Below are 13,084 nucleotides of genomic sequence, written 5' to 3' on the forward strand. Positions count from 1 at the left end.
CCTGAGGTCTGAGACTTTCCCTAATAACCACAGCTACCCCCCCGCCCCTGCCCTGGGCTCTTGGCTGGTGAAACGCCCGGAAGCCTGGTGGGCATAGTTCGCTAAGGGGCACCCCGCCTCATGGCCCAACCAGGTCTCCGTAATGCACGCCAGGTCTGCTCTACCCTCTTGTATGAGGTCGTAAATGAGGGGAGCCTTATGTACCACGGACCTGGTGTTAAGCGACACCAGCCAGAGACCAGGGTCCTGTAATCCCAAGCACCCGGGCGTGCGAGAAGGGCGATGAGGGTCGGAACGTGCGATCGCTCTTAAACAGCAAACCCGCATCCTCCGAACATCATTTGGCCCTCGGTCCCCACCATATCTGCCTCTCCCACAAACAGTAGAGATGGTGAACCCCCCCATGGAATGGCTTAATGTCTCCCCCGGAATCCCAACCCTTTCTAGCCCTCCCAACCCACGCCCATTAGTTAGCTCTGGCCTGTGCCCTGGCAGACTCCCCCCAAGCCTGTCTGAGCCATCCAAATCAACCCCCCTCCCCCCCTTAAAATTTGGTTTAAAAGCCCCTGTAAAAAACCCTTAAGAAGTCTCTTCTTCGCATGCCACATATAACATCATTGTCAATAGCAATGATCTTCCCAAATAACAATAAACAATAATGTGAAAACCAACAGACAATCACAAAAAGAAAAGATGCATTTCAAACAAAGCAAGATTTATGCCACAGTTAACAGGAACCAAAAAGACATTGAAATAAAACTATTTTATTCTGTTACCAGAATTGAAGTAAGACTGGAGAAATAAGGTGGGAACTAATATAAAGAAGGCTAGTTGACTCACTAATGCCCTGCAGCCTTCAAAATGCCATTTTTTACAATGTGCAATGTTTTCATTTAGTCATCTACCAGAATGATTATTTGCTTTGTTATTTATCACTAATGTAGACCATGTTAGCAAATTGTATACACTGTATTTGCAAAGTTAGGCTTCTAATTTCAATATCTATCACTGCAGACTTGCTTATATTGAAATGACTGCTATTTTAATATCCATCCCCAATGTGGAAATTCATTTTTGGAATTTTTCCCCCTCTGTTTCTTTTTGTTTTTACCACGTAGGAATATCTACAGGGGAGTCAAAAAGAGTCAACCTGTGTCTGTATGATTGAAACAAACTTTTCTGCCACCATCTTGTTTGATGTTATCAGCAAATGTTGTTACTTCAGTGAATGCTCCAACTCCATGTCACTGACAAATAGATTAACAATTTTCACCCCAATATATATCCTTGACTGCCCATTTATTTTTACTGTCAGTTTGTTTAACTAGTTGGGGAAAAATTTTATTCCAGTATTTTCTGAAGATTTAATTTTTGAAAATCGAAGAAAATTGGATTTTTAAGCATATTACCTTTAGGTTACAAGAGGTAAGTATACAACTTAGAATGGCAGAATCTATAGTGATTCTTCTTCAAAAATGTATCCAGATGTAAACTTAACTGGTCTATAATTTTACTCATTCTTTTTTTCTTTTAATTGTGCCAGAGGCTAATATTACTGACTGGCTTACAGTTAAAAACAAATAACTGATTTAAACAGCTAAACTAATCATGAGGATTGACTATGGCAGGAATCTGTCAAATACTGAGCAATTAAGGATTTTTACTGTAATTAGGAAAAGTCATTTTATTTTATTTTGCTTTTGGAATCAATTTTTCTCAACCTGGAAGCTTATGTCAGTGCATTTTATTAGATTGGTATTATTTGTATTAATTATAAATAGAGCTCATGCATGCCTGTTTTCTGTTCTGTACGTTTTTCTCTTATAGAAAAAAATGAATGATGGATATGTGATGAGAAATAATTCTAGGCATGCAAGAAATATTACAATTTTAATTAGTAGATTTTTCAAACTGCTTCAGTCAATCTATCTTTATTATGGTCATGGACCAGCACCATAAATAAAAGCATTAAAACAGAAATAATAATAAAAATAACAATAAAAGGCAGGATAATATATTGTGATTTGTAGGTGGATTAACAGTGGACAGTTAAAGTTACAGTTTGTCTAATTTTATATAAAACGTATCAGAATTTGGCCACATTTAGAGAAACTGCTTCATACTGATCTGATACAATAGCTGCACATAAAAAAGATCAGTAATTCCCAGATATCTCAGATATTTTATTAGGTACTAAACCTTTTGTTATAGAAGAAATACTAGATGAAAAATGTCCCTTTTAATATTTGTGTCCCAATTTGAATATATTTTCTTGTCTTTTGAGGAATGAAATTGTTTTTGTATAAACTATTTCTTGGTATCTCATAGTTCAGTATGAAAAAAAATGTGAAACTGATATCATGATAATTGATAACTGATTATTGCCCTATTCAGAGGTGGGTTCCTACCAGTTTGCACCGGTTCGGTAGAGCCGGTTTGTCAAATCTACCGAACTGGTTAGAAGAGGTTCCATCAGTGGACCCGGGCGGAGGTTCCACTGGTGGACCTGGAAGTAAGTTCTGGAATGCCTGCCCCGGCCCTGTTGCTCACTCGCCCTGCCTGTCCGTTGCAGCTTGCACGCTTCCCCGCCTGTATGCACTAAACTAGCCCAGCCCACCGATCACTGATTGTCTGGAGTCCAGCCAATCAGTGAGCAGGCTGGAGTTGACCCACCTGCTTCTAACACCCATTTAAAAGCATGACGGGTCCTCACTTTATTTCATTTTGTTTCGCTTTGTCTTCCAGCAGCTTGCTGCTTCCCTCAGGTAAGCAACTAAGCGCAAGGAGGGGGGTGGGTGCAGGTGGGAGGCTAGCTTATGCCAGCTTGCGGCTTTCGCGAAAGCCACAAGCTGGTGTATGCCACGTGGCTGAAAGGGGGTTTCCTGCTACCCCTCTCCCCCTGTCTCCAGTCTCACCTGGCTGGCTAAGCCTGCCAGGTTGTGTGCCTAGCTGACCCTTTTGTCCCTTGTCCCTTCAGTCCAGCTTACCTGCTGCCTCATCGCCTGCCTGCTTCCTGCAGCATCCATCACATTAGAGAGCTGCTGATTCTGCCTGCTGGTAAGTGACCCGATTTTTTTTCTTTTATGCTTTTAATGTTTTTTTAAAATAATATTTTATTTATTGTGTATAGAATTTTTTAAAATCGTTTTATTTAAAAGTATTGAGTATATAATTTTTAAAAATGGTTTATTTCAATTTATTGTTTGTAGAATCTTTTTAAAATTGTCTTAGACTATTAAAAAAAATTCTATCAATAAATTAAAATAAACCATTTCAAAATATTCTATACTCAATACATTTAAAAGTATTGTGTACAGAATATTTTTAATGGTTTTATTGTAATGTATTGTATATGGAATATTTTAATGGATTCATTTTAAATTATTTTGTGTGGAATCTTTTTTTAAATTGTCTTATACTATTAAAAAAAATATGCTATCAACAATAAATTGAAATAAACCATTTAAAAATATTCTATACTCAATACATTTAATTCAGTGCAGCTTAACTTCCTGTTTCTCTAGACAGAACAGTGAGTTGCTTCTTCACCCATTTGAGTTATTCAATTTAAGAATGTTTCTTCAGAAGCATGATGGCTTCTAAATGTGCCAAAACCTTGCCACCAGTCTTCTTGGCACCTTTTATGAAAGGTGATAGGAAAAGCATTCAGTGTGGAGTTTCTGAAACCAAAATCTGTGATAGTCAATTAGAAAAAGTAAAAATGTTGAAATTGCTACTTCAGATATGAAGCAAATAGTAACTACTGGTCAATTCTATTGTAATCCATTTGATACAGAGTCTAATAAGAAATTATCTTTGTAAATGTAGAATAATCTCTGAGCTTGGTTGCTTGCTTGCAGACATTTCATTGCCCAACATCATCAGTGCTAGTGAGTGTGGACTTTGCTCCCTGATTATATGCAATAGCTTGCCTTGTTACTGTCACCAGATGTAGGTGAAGAAGCTGAGCTGGAAGGCTGGGTTAAATATGTCCTCAGTTTGGAGTTATTGCATTTTCACAATAGTCACGCTCCCGCCCCCTTTGAATTCTATTGACAGTTATCTAGCATCTATTTATGTTGTGGCCCAGCAGCGGCCAGCTGAGCTGTTGGTGGACTCTGACAGCGATGACCATTATGGGACTGCTCTGGAGGATGAGGAAGACTCTGGAGGGTGTTTGGAGTCAGAGCAGGAACTAGAGAGGCCTGTTGGCCACCAGGTGGCATCTGAGTCAGGGAGCAGTGAGGAGGAACATAGGGAGGTTGTCCCTGATGTGCATGTGTGTAGATTTGAGAGGAGAAGGGAGCAGCTGTGGAGAAGACGTCATAGAAGGAAATAGGGACAGCTGGCTACAATTGTGGCCTCTCCCAAAGAGTTTATAGGTGGAGCAACGGGAGGGGAATCTTTGCAGGAAACAACAGTCCATTTTACTAGCCGTTGAGAAAGCATTCCGTAAATCTAATCTTGGTTTCTTGAAGATAGCTTTCTAGGCTCCTAGCCAAGGGGTGGCTTTATCTCCGAAATTAGTTGTGGCAGACAGCCAAGCCTGTGTCTGCATATTCATTAGAATCATGGGACAGAACAATTTACCTTTACCCTTACCATTAGTTGACTAGATTCTTGTATTAGAGGTAATAAATAATACAATCTGTGCTTTAAACTCAATGGAGGTTCCTGCTTTCATGTTTGATACTTGGAATTATAATTTGGAAAAAAAATCATTTTATTTTTCCTTGCTTTCTGAATCAAATATTCTTTATGACTTGCGGACTTCAACTCTCAGAATTCCTGAGCCAGCCATTTTACTGTTCTCATTTCTTTGGTCAACAGGTGGAAGTTGTATCAATTCCTATGGGCACCACTGATTGGTCAACACTTTGGGAAGAAGATTGGTTTCATCCTAGGAAGCCCAAATTAGAGAAATATGAGCTAATTGCTGGTACAATGTACTATATGGAAGCTGTGCATTATGGGATAGCCCCAAACAATGGAATGAGCATGGGGTTTCAGGTGCATAATACCTGGCTGAACCCGGATGTGGTTAGTACTTATCGCAGAGAGAGATACATAATACAAGCCAGTGCTATCCATCTTCCAGAGATGCAGGTAAATTCCAGAATATAATCTGAATTTGAAATTTTGGCTGCTTCTGCACAGTTTTCCTATAACAGTTGTCAATTGAATTGATAAAATTGATTGATTGAAATTGATAAAACAATGAACTAATGTTGTTACTTGAATTTATTTTCGAGTTGAAATTGTGAATTGAAGTCCCACTTCTTCAACGAGTTGCATAAAAGTCATAGATTGTGTGAATGATTGCTATAAAATGTAGTGTGTGTGTGCATCTGTGAATTTGTCATTTCTTTTTATGTTTTTATTATTTTCTTTGTACTGTTTTATTAAAACAGGATCCTTTATTATAATTATAATGTTAAATCAGGTTTAGATATTATATTTTCATAAATGGCAGTAAAAAAGGCTTATATTATCGTGGCCATCTCAGTGTATTTATATGTACATTTTGTCCATTACAGTTTCCACCATAATATAGATGCCACCAGACTTCATCTTTTTTTCTACTTGTATTCTGCCCATGTATTTTACATGTGACTGCTGGTCAGTCTGAGCCATGTTTATTTCTTCATCCATTAATACATTTATGGATGTAAACTGATGTTGTATCTGTTGTGTACTAAACTCTCCTGCCAAAGACTTGCATTGCTAACTTCACCTGCCATAGACTTACATTGCTCGCTCCTGATTGGCTACAACGCAAGCAGCCTGCCGGCGGGAGAATCCAGCCACCCGATTGGTTAAACGCCTGACAGCTCGAGTATAAAAGAGCTGTCAGCTGTCTTTTGCTGCTGTTTGCCGGTCCGAGATTTGCCGTACTTATGAGCTGTTTGTCACTGTTAATAAAGGTTGTGTTAGCTTCAACCTGTCTTGCCTCAGTCCCTGTCTGCCTCGTTCTCCCTACAGAACAGGATCATTCTTAGCAATTGGGAAATAGGCTGCTCCCTTTCATCCCTGCAAAGGGATGCAAGGCTTCTTATGATTAATTAACTAAAGAGAGTAAAGGTTTTGTTCATTATTTATTTATTTCTCAAATTTATATGCCACCTATCTGGTCTAGAGGCAACTGTCGGCACCTTACAACAATTTAATGAATGTTTTGATGCTAGGATTATTAGAAAATAGTAAACAACAATTTCAGGGATTCTCAGACATTTTCCAGGATGACTTCATGAGTTCCTTTATTCCCTCCTCCCTAAATGAAACTATTTGCAGAAATTTTGCTGCTCTGAAACTGTACATTAAACTGGGACTCAAGGTTATCAAATTCAAAACTCTTCTAAATTACATACTACATTCATTATGTGGTTTAGGAGAGAATGAAGAATCCCAAGTTGTTAAAAAGTACTATTTTTATTCAGAAAAAATAAATATACTTTGTAAGCCACCCTTAATCTTTCTGCTTTATAGTTGCAGACATTGTCTGGCAGAGGATGGTTTGGTCTTGCTTGGGACAATGTGACCAGTAATCCCATGTCAACAAACATTACTGCTGATCAAGTAAAGACTCCCGGATATAAAATAATTAATAATATATACAAAATGTAGAATTGGGATGGTAGCGGTGATTGGTATAACAGTAGCCTCAACATCTAAAACTGTTATTAAATTTTATAAGCAGAGATCACACATTAGGAAAAAATTAGGAAAATAGTATCAGCGTTCCAAGTATCATGCAGAATTAAATCAGAATCCAAGACAAAACTTTCCTTAAAGTTCCAATTTAATAAGTCAGACATCTTAGCACATCTGTGGAATTCCAACTCTGATTTGCTTCCTGGAATTCCACCGAGTTGAAAGTTCATGATCTTATTCCCACACCCATAAATCCATCACATGGTCCAATCTTCTTCTTCCACACTGGCATCTACACCCCTCTGCTTCCGGTCAGGTGTCGAGGTGCGGAGACAAAAGATGACCTTGGCTTCTAGAAAAGAATGACAACAACACATTCCACAATTCTACTCCTTTCTATTCCCCCCTCCCAATTACTACACCAATGACACAGCATAGGAAAATAATAGAAAGTGTGGCAGGCCAAAGATCCTAAAAGGAATATAATTGCAGGCCTGACAGTCGGCCTCTCCTCAGAAGAAAAACGTTTTCTGGAAAAGAGAATTAAAATTAGAAGTTACCATACACAATTAACCACCTCTGCCTCCCCCAGGGGGACCCTTTGGCTTATCGGGGAACTTCTCATCGAATTGTTTCACTAAGTAATCCGCTTTTAGATCTCAACTTTTCACCCCAGTGGCTTCAGACAAAGGGTAACCCTTCCAGTGCACTAAGTACTGTAAGTGACCCCTATTCAGCCTGGAGTCTACGATTTTTTTCACCTCAGATTGTGTTTCCCCTTCTATCACTACAGGAGAAGAGTGAGCTTGGGTGGATGCTCTTATGCTAGACCCAATTACTGGTTTCAACAACCTACAATGAAATTCTGGGTCAATTTTCCCTAGACTTCTGGGTAGACTGAGTTGAACGGTAACTGGGTTAACTATCCTCACGATTGGGAATGGACCTAGAAATTTTGGACCAAATTCCTTGCTAGGCATTCTCAATTTTATGTATTTGGTAGATACAAAAACTTTGTCCCCCACATGAAAGGGGGTTTGGAGCAAGCAATGTTTATCAGTTTGCTTCTTGTAGGCTTCTGCCGCAACTGCTAGAATCTTCTTCATATTCTCCCATCCTTTCTTTAGCGTGTCCATCCATTCATTCAAAGACATGGAAGAAGGAGGTTCTCTAGGCAACTCAGGCATGGCAACAAATTCCATGCCACTGGTAATCTGGAAAGGAGTTAAATCAGTGCTGCTGTGGACTGCGTCATTGTTCGCCACTTCGGCGAAGGGTAGCAAGTCCGACCAGTTGTCTTGTTGATAGTCCACAAAATACTGGATGTATCGTTCCACCACCGCATTGGCTCTCTCTGCTGCGCAGTTCATGCTGGGATGAACCTCTGAGCTCAGTTCTTGTGTGGCTTCACAAGTTCAGTTATTAGTATTCCTTCTACCTGCTCAACCCGAATGGGACAGGCTAGAGGTCTTGTGCGTATGCCTAGTTGCTTGACAATCGACATGCTGATTAAGCATCGAGTGCAACCGGTGTCCACAACTGCTTCAACTTCCCCTTCTACCCCCCTCTCAGGTACTTGGAGGTTAACTTGGAAGGCGAAGGGGTGGATGGCTGCACTCACCATTGGGTCATCTTCGGCATTTTCCTCCTCCGAGGCCTCCCTCTTGGTAGGACTTTTCGTCACCTTAAGTTGGGGATCCTCTTCCAGAGGTTGTTGGCCCAGATGACTTTTTTCTGGTGGCATCTGGGGCCTTCTCTTTACCGCCATGGCAGTTGGTGTGCTTGTTTGTGGCATTGGGGCTGGAACCAAGCACTCTGACGCTCTGTGGCCAAGTTGACAGCAACGGTGGCATTTTATTGGCCCCCACAAAGGAAGGAACCGAGTTACATCTCTAAACTTAGGAACCGCCTCTTCACGTTGTTCTGCTATCCATCCTGCAGCTTCCCTCTTGGTAAACTCTTCTTCCATTGTTGAGAACCTTTCTCTGTAGGAAGGTGGGGTAAGAACCTGTTGGGGCATTGCAGGTGCACATGGTCCTGCCATCCATCCTGCAGGTCTACCTTTGGTAAACCCTTCTTCCATTGTGGAGATTGCTTCTCTGTAGGAAGGTGGGGTAAGAACCTGTTGGGGCATTGCAGGTGCACATGGTCCTGCCATCCATCCTGCAGGCCTACCTTTGGTAATCCCTTCTTCCATTGTGGAGATTGCTTCTCTGTAGGAAGGTGGGGTAAGAACCTGTTGGGGCATTGGAGGGGAGACTGGAACCGGTGGGGAGGTCAATCCCTCGGTTGGCCACTGTCCAGTTATCTGCCATGGTGCCATCTGCTGAGGGAGGGCAGGTGCCCACTGGCATCCCTTCCACCCATGACCTGGGGTTAAGACCCATCCCGGGGTTGCCTGCTTCACAGGTTGCAGTTCAACCAATGATACCTGGCTGGGGGGGGGGTTATGCCAAGGACTCCTCTGCTGGCTTGGAGGAGTTATGGGCCAAGTAGGTGCCCTCTGCTGACTTGGAGGATTTTCCCATGCTGATGGCCACGGATTTGCCCACTGGAATCTTTTCCATCCATGCCCTGGAAAGAAAGCCCAATTTGGTGGTGCTTCATTCACAAGCTGCAGCCCAATTTGCGGTGGCTGGCAAGTGAAAGATGCTGGCCAAATCCCTTCTTGCTGTCTGGGTTGAATTTCCCATTTTGATAGGGAATTTTCCTTCAACTCAGTTGCAGGGTAATAAGTCATTCCATTTATCGCTGTTTGGAAGGAGTAATTATCTCCACTCCAGTCCTCCAGTCCATTGCAGCATTTATTAGTGAAGGGGGGGGGGGGGGATTGACACGTTTGGCTGAAGAAGTTGGTCTGGGATTCCAAACATCTTGTCGTGTCCAGCTGTGTGCAGAATCTTTCCCCCCTTGCATTCCTCCAGATGCTATAAATCTTAAACAGGAATTCCTTCTCCTTTGAAGATTTGCAGAGAAGCGTCTCATCTCAGCTTCTTATCTCAAAAAGCTTACTCATAATTGTTCGCTGATATTTTACGCTGACCCAGTCAGTGTTGGAAATTCAGCCCCCCCTCACCAGCCCCCCATGCGAGGGGGGGTGCTGGTGAATTATTTTAAAGGGAGAGTTGGAATAATGTCAGCATTCTAGGTATCATGCAGAATTAAATCAGAATCCAAGACAAAACTTTCCTTAAAGTTCCAATTTAATAAGTCAGACATCTTAATACATCTGTGGAATTCCAACTCTGATTTGCTTCCTGGAATTCCACCCAGTTGAAAGTTCATCATCTTATGCCCACACCCATAAATCCATCACATGGTCCAATCTTCTTCTTCCACGCTGGCATCTACACCCCTCTGCTTCCGGTCAGGTGTCGAGGTGCGGAGACAAAAGATGACCTTGGCTTCTAGAAAAGAATGACAACAACACATTCCACAATTCTACTCCTTTCTATTCCCCCCTCCCAATTACTACACCAATGAAACAGCATAGGAAAATAATAGAAAGTGTGGCAGGCCAAAGATCCTAAAAGGAATATAATTGCAGGCCTGACAAATAGTTGATCATAGTAATAAATAGCTGTAAAATCTATAATGACATTTTATGGTTAGCTGAGGTACCCCAGAAGCATGACATTTAAAGAGTATGGAACCACAGCTTCTACCCTGAGAAATGAATTTAAAATGTCATTTACTCAAAGACTAAATTCTGACATGGAATCACAATTCAAGCTAAATTAGTAAATACTCTTGATCACTGTAAATGATTTCAAAAATTTTAATGTTATTAGAAACTGTACGCATATCTTTGTACACATAGGATGTATAAAATCTGCTTCAGATATCAGAATAATTTCTCTTATTTTTGGTACAAGGCAACTAGACTTATAGTGAGGAAAAGTATTAGTTGTTGGGTTTCAGACAGCCATATGTCTTAAATTGGGTCCTGGTTGGGTTTGGAACTCTGCACTTTTTAAAAAGAGAACATAATTTTATTTTTCAGATGGAGCATGAACTGGAGGAACTTCTTTCAGTAAAATGTGAAATAGAGCTATCATCTGCTAACATTTTTTTGCAAGCAAGATTTGAGCAAAGTAAGCTTGTCATTTTCAGTTCAAAAGACTTTATTTCTAAAAAAAAAGCTACTGTAAAAGAAAGTAAGGAACCTCTGCAAACCTTCTCCAAAAACTAAATGTGTGAGCACATCAGAAGTGGTTAGCTCCTGGTTTGGCCCGGTTTGGTTGATCTGGTACTGGTTTTTTGGCCTGGGTTACAGAACCGGCAGCGACCCAGGCTGGCCACGCCCCTGAACCAGTTCCCTGGTCCCTGCTGCCGTTGCTGGCATGTTGTTTTGTAGTGCATGTGCAGTTCATTGTCAATTGTTCTGTGCATGCACGAAGAACAATTTACATTGAACTGCATGCACGTGTGCAGCGCCCGTCTGGCGCAAGCAAAGTAAACCGGTAGTAAAACCGGGAGCAACCTACCTCTGGATCACATGCATGTGTGCACATGTGCGTGCACACAAACACAAAATATTGGTCAGAAATAAAATCAAGAAATACATTATATTATTGAATGAAAAGGTATTTTATTTCTTTATTTAATTTATTTAAAGTGAATAAAATGTGCTATTTCTTTGAGGGTAGTTTACAAAAAAATCTGTAAAAATTGGCCACATACGGTTATAACTAGAGTAGACTAAGTGCAATGTGATATATATAGGTTAGCTTACTTCTTGCACAATCTCTCCTTGCTTTTCTTGTGGTCTTGAATGCTGCAAAACCAGCATGTGGTTTCCTATTTATCACCTAGATATGCATCTTACACTTGAGTTGTATAATGTGTACCATATATTATGGGTAATATTCTAATTTATGTGCTTAACTGGAACCCTCTTTCACTAAAATTGTTATGTGCAAGTCTTTACATGCTGCAACTGAATTTTGGCATTAATGCTCTTTTGCAGAACTGAGACTGCCACTTATATCACTGGGCTATTAAAGTTAGTCTTGCACTCAGGTTTGTCTAGGACAGTGATGGCTAACGTTTTTGTCGTCGTGTGCTGAAAGCGTCCACACCTATAATGCAATGCGCACGCGACCCTCCTGCACTCCCCCTGCATACATGCGTGAACCCCCATTGCACCCTTTGCCCTGGGCATGCAACCCCCTGTGCATGTGCACACAACTCCCCCATGATCCTCCCTGCACATCTGCCCCACGCCCCTCACCCATTTTTGGCTTCCAAGTTGGTGCAGGCTTTCCAGGCCCACAACAGGGCATGGGGGGCTCACGCACCCCCCTATGCCCTGTTTTGAGCCTGGAAGACCTCCTGCACCAACCTGGAAGCCAAAATGGGGTGCGGGGTCATTACACGAGGCCCCAAAATGCAATGCAGGCTCCCCCATGCATGCATGCACATGTCCCCCACATGCACCCCGCCCCCATGTGTGGCAGAGACCCAAAGACCAGATGGCTGGTGGGAGGTGTGCATGCATGCGCAGTGGAGCTGGGTTGGGGCGATGGCTGGCATGCCCACCGAGAGGGCTCTGGATGCCACGTGTGACACGTGTGCCATAGGTTCGCCATCACCAGTCTAGGACACACTTTGCATATAATTTTTCCTTACTTTTTCTACATCTGCCATAGATACTGAGAATCCAGTCAACGGTGGAGTCCTCGTCAGTTGGACAGAACCCTTTTGTGGAAGATTCAGCAATTTCAGCCCCCAAAGTCTTAATTAATCCCTCCTTATGATGTCACTACATACACACACGTGAGTAATGTTTTTCCAAGAAGTTTAAAGCAGTGAAAGGACTAAATATTCAATCAACAGGATGACTTTGGTGATGGACACAATCCATACTGGGGACAGGAAATCTCATTTGGCCTCAAGGCTAACTGAATCTGTGCAAGCATGATAAGGGATGTAAAGTGGGTAAGTGTAATACACTTGTGTATGCGGGGCAGATGTTTTAGGATAATAGTAAGTTGCTCAAAAGAAACCCAAGTATGGAAATGTGTTGTTCTTTATTATTGGCAGCCATATTGGAAACAAATCATTTAAGGGGAAATTTTGTTCTTTTCCTTCTTTACAGTTGTGCTTTGCATATAAAGGCTATATGAGCAATACCCTCTACATTGCAGTGCCTTATTCCAATACCTTTCTAGATACTGTGAAGAAACATGTGACCTGCCAATGGAATCCGAAATCCAGTCCAGAAAGGTCTATATCTATAAACATTCATTTTATGCACAGTCCTTTTCTTTTTAATATAATTAACTGCAACATGTATGCGTCTGACATATAGGCAATGGAACAAGTACTTAATGAAAGGGAATCAAAGCCACTTCTTCTGATGATTTTGATTTCCAGATATTTCTTGGATATAGGTCTAAGTATGCTTCTCCATTTTACTATGCTGGCTCAA

The 13,084-nt window shown here is 41.3% G+C and overlaps 1 protein-coding gene across 1 annotated transcript in view; it reads left to right on the plus strand.

The window, feature by feature from the left end:
* PKHD1 (PKHD1 ciliary IPT domain containing fibrocystin/polyductin) overlaps nucleotides 1–13,084 on the plus strand; it is a gene marked incomplete at its 3' end in the record, with an annotated part of 306,709 nt that overhangs the window by 36,601 nt on the left and 257,024 nt on the right. The window contains 3 exon segments of the mRNA XM_081943866.1: nucleotides 4,831–5,106; nucleotides 6,487–6,576; nucleotides 10,655–10,745. Coding sequence (XP_081799992.1) covers nucleotides 4,831–5,106; nucleotides 6,487–6,576; nucleotides 10,655–10,745 — 457 coding nt within the window.

This window comes from Natrix helvetica, assembly GCF_964273705.1.
Source record: "Natrix helvetica genome assembly, chromosome: 2".
NCBI classification, from domain to species: Eukaryota; Metazoa; Chordata; class Lepidosauria; order Squamata; family Natricidae; genus Natrix; species Natrix helvetica.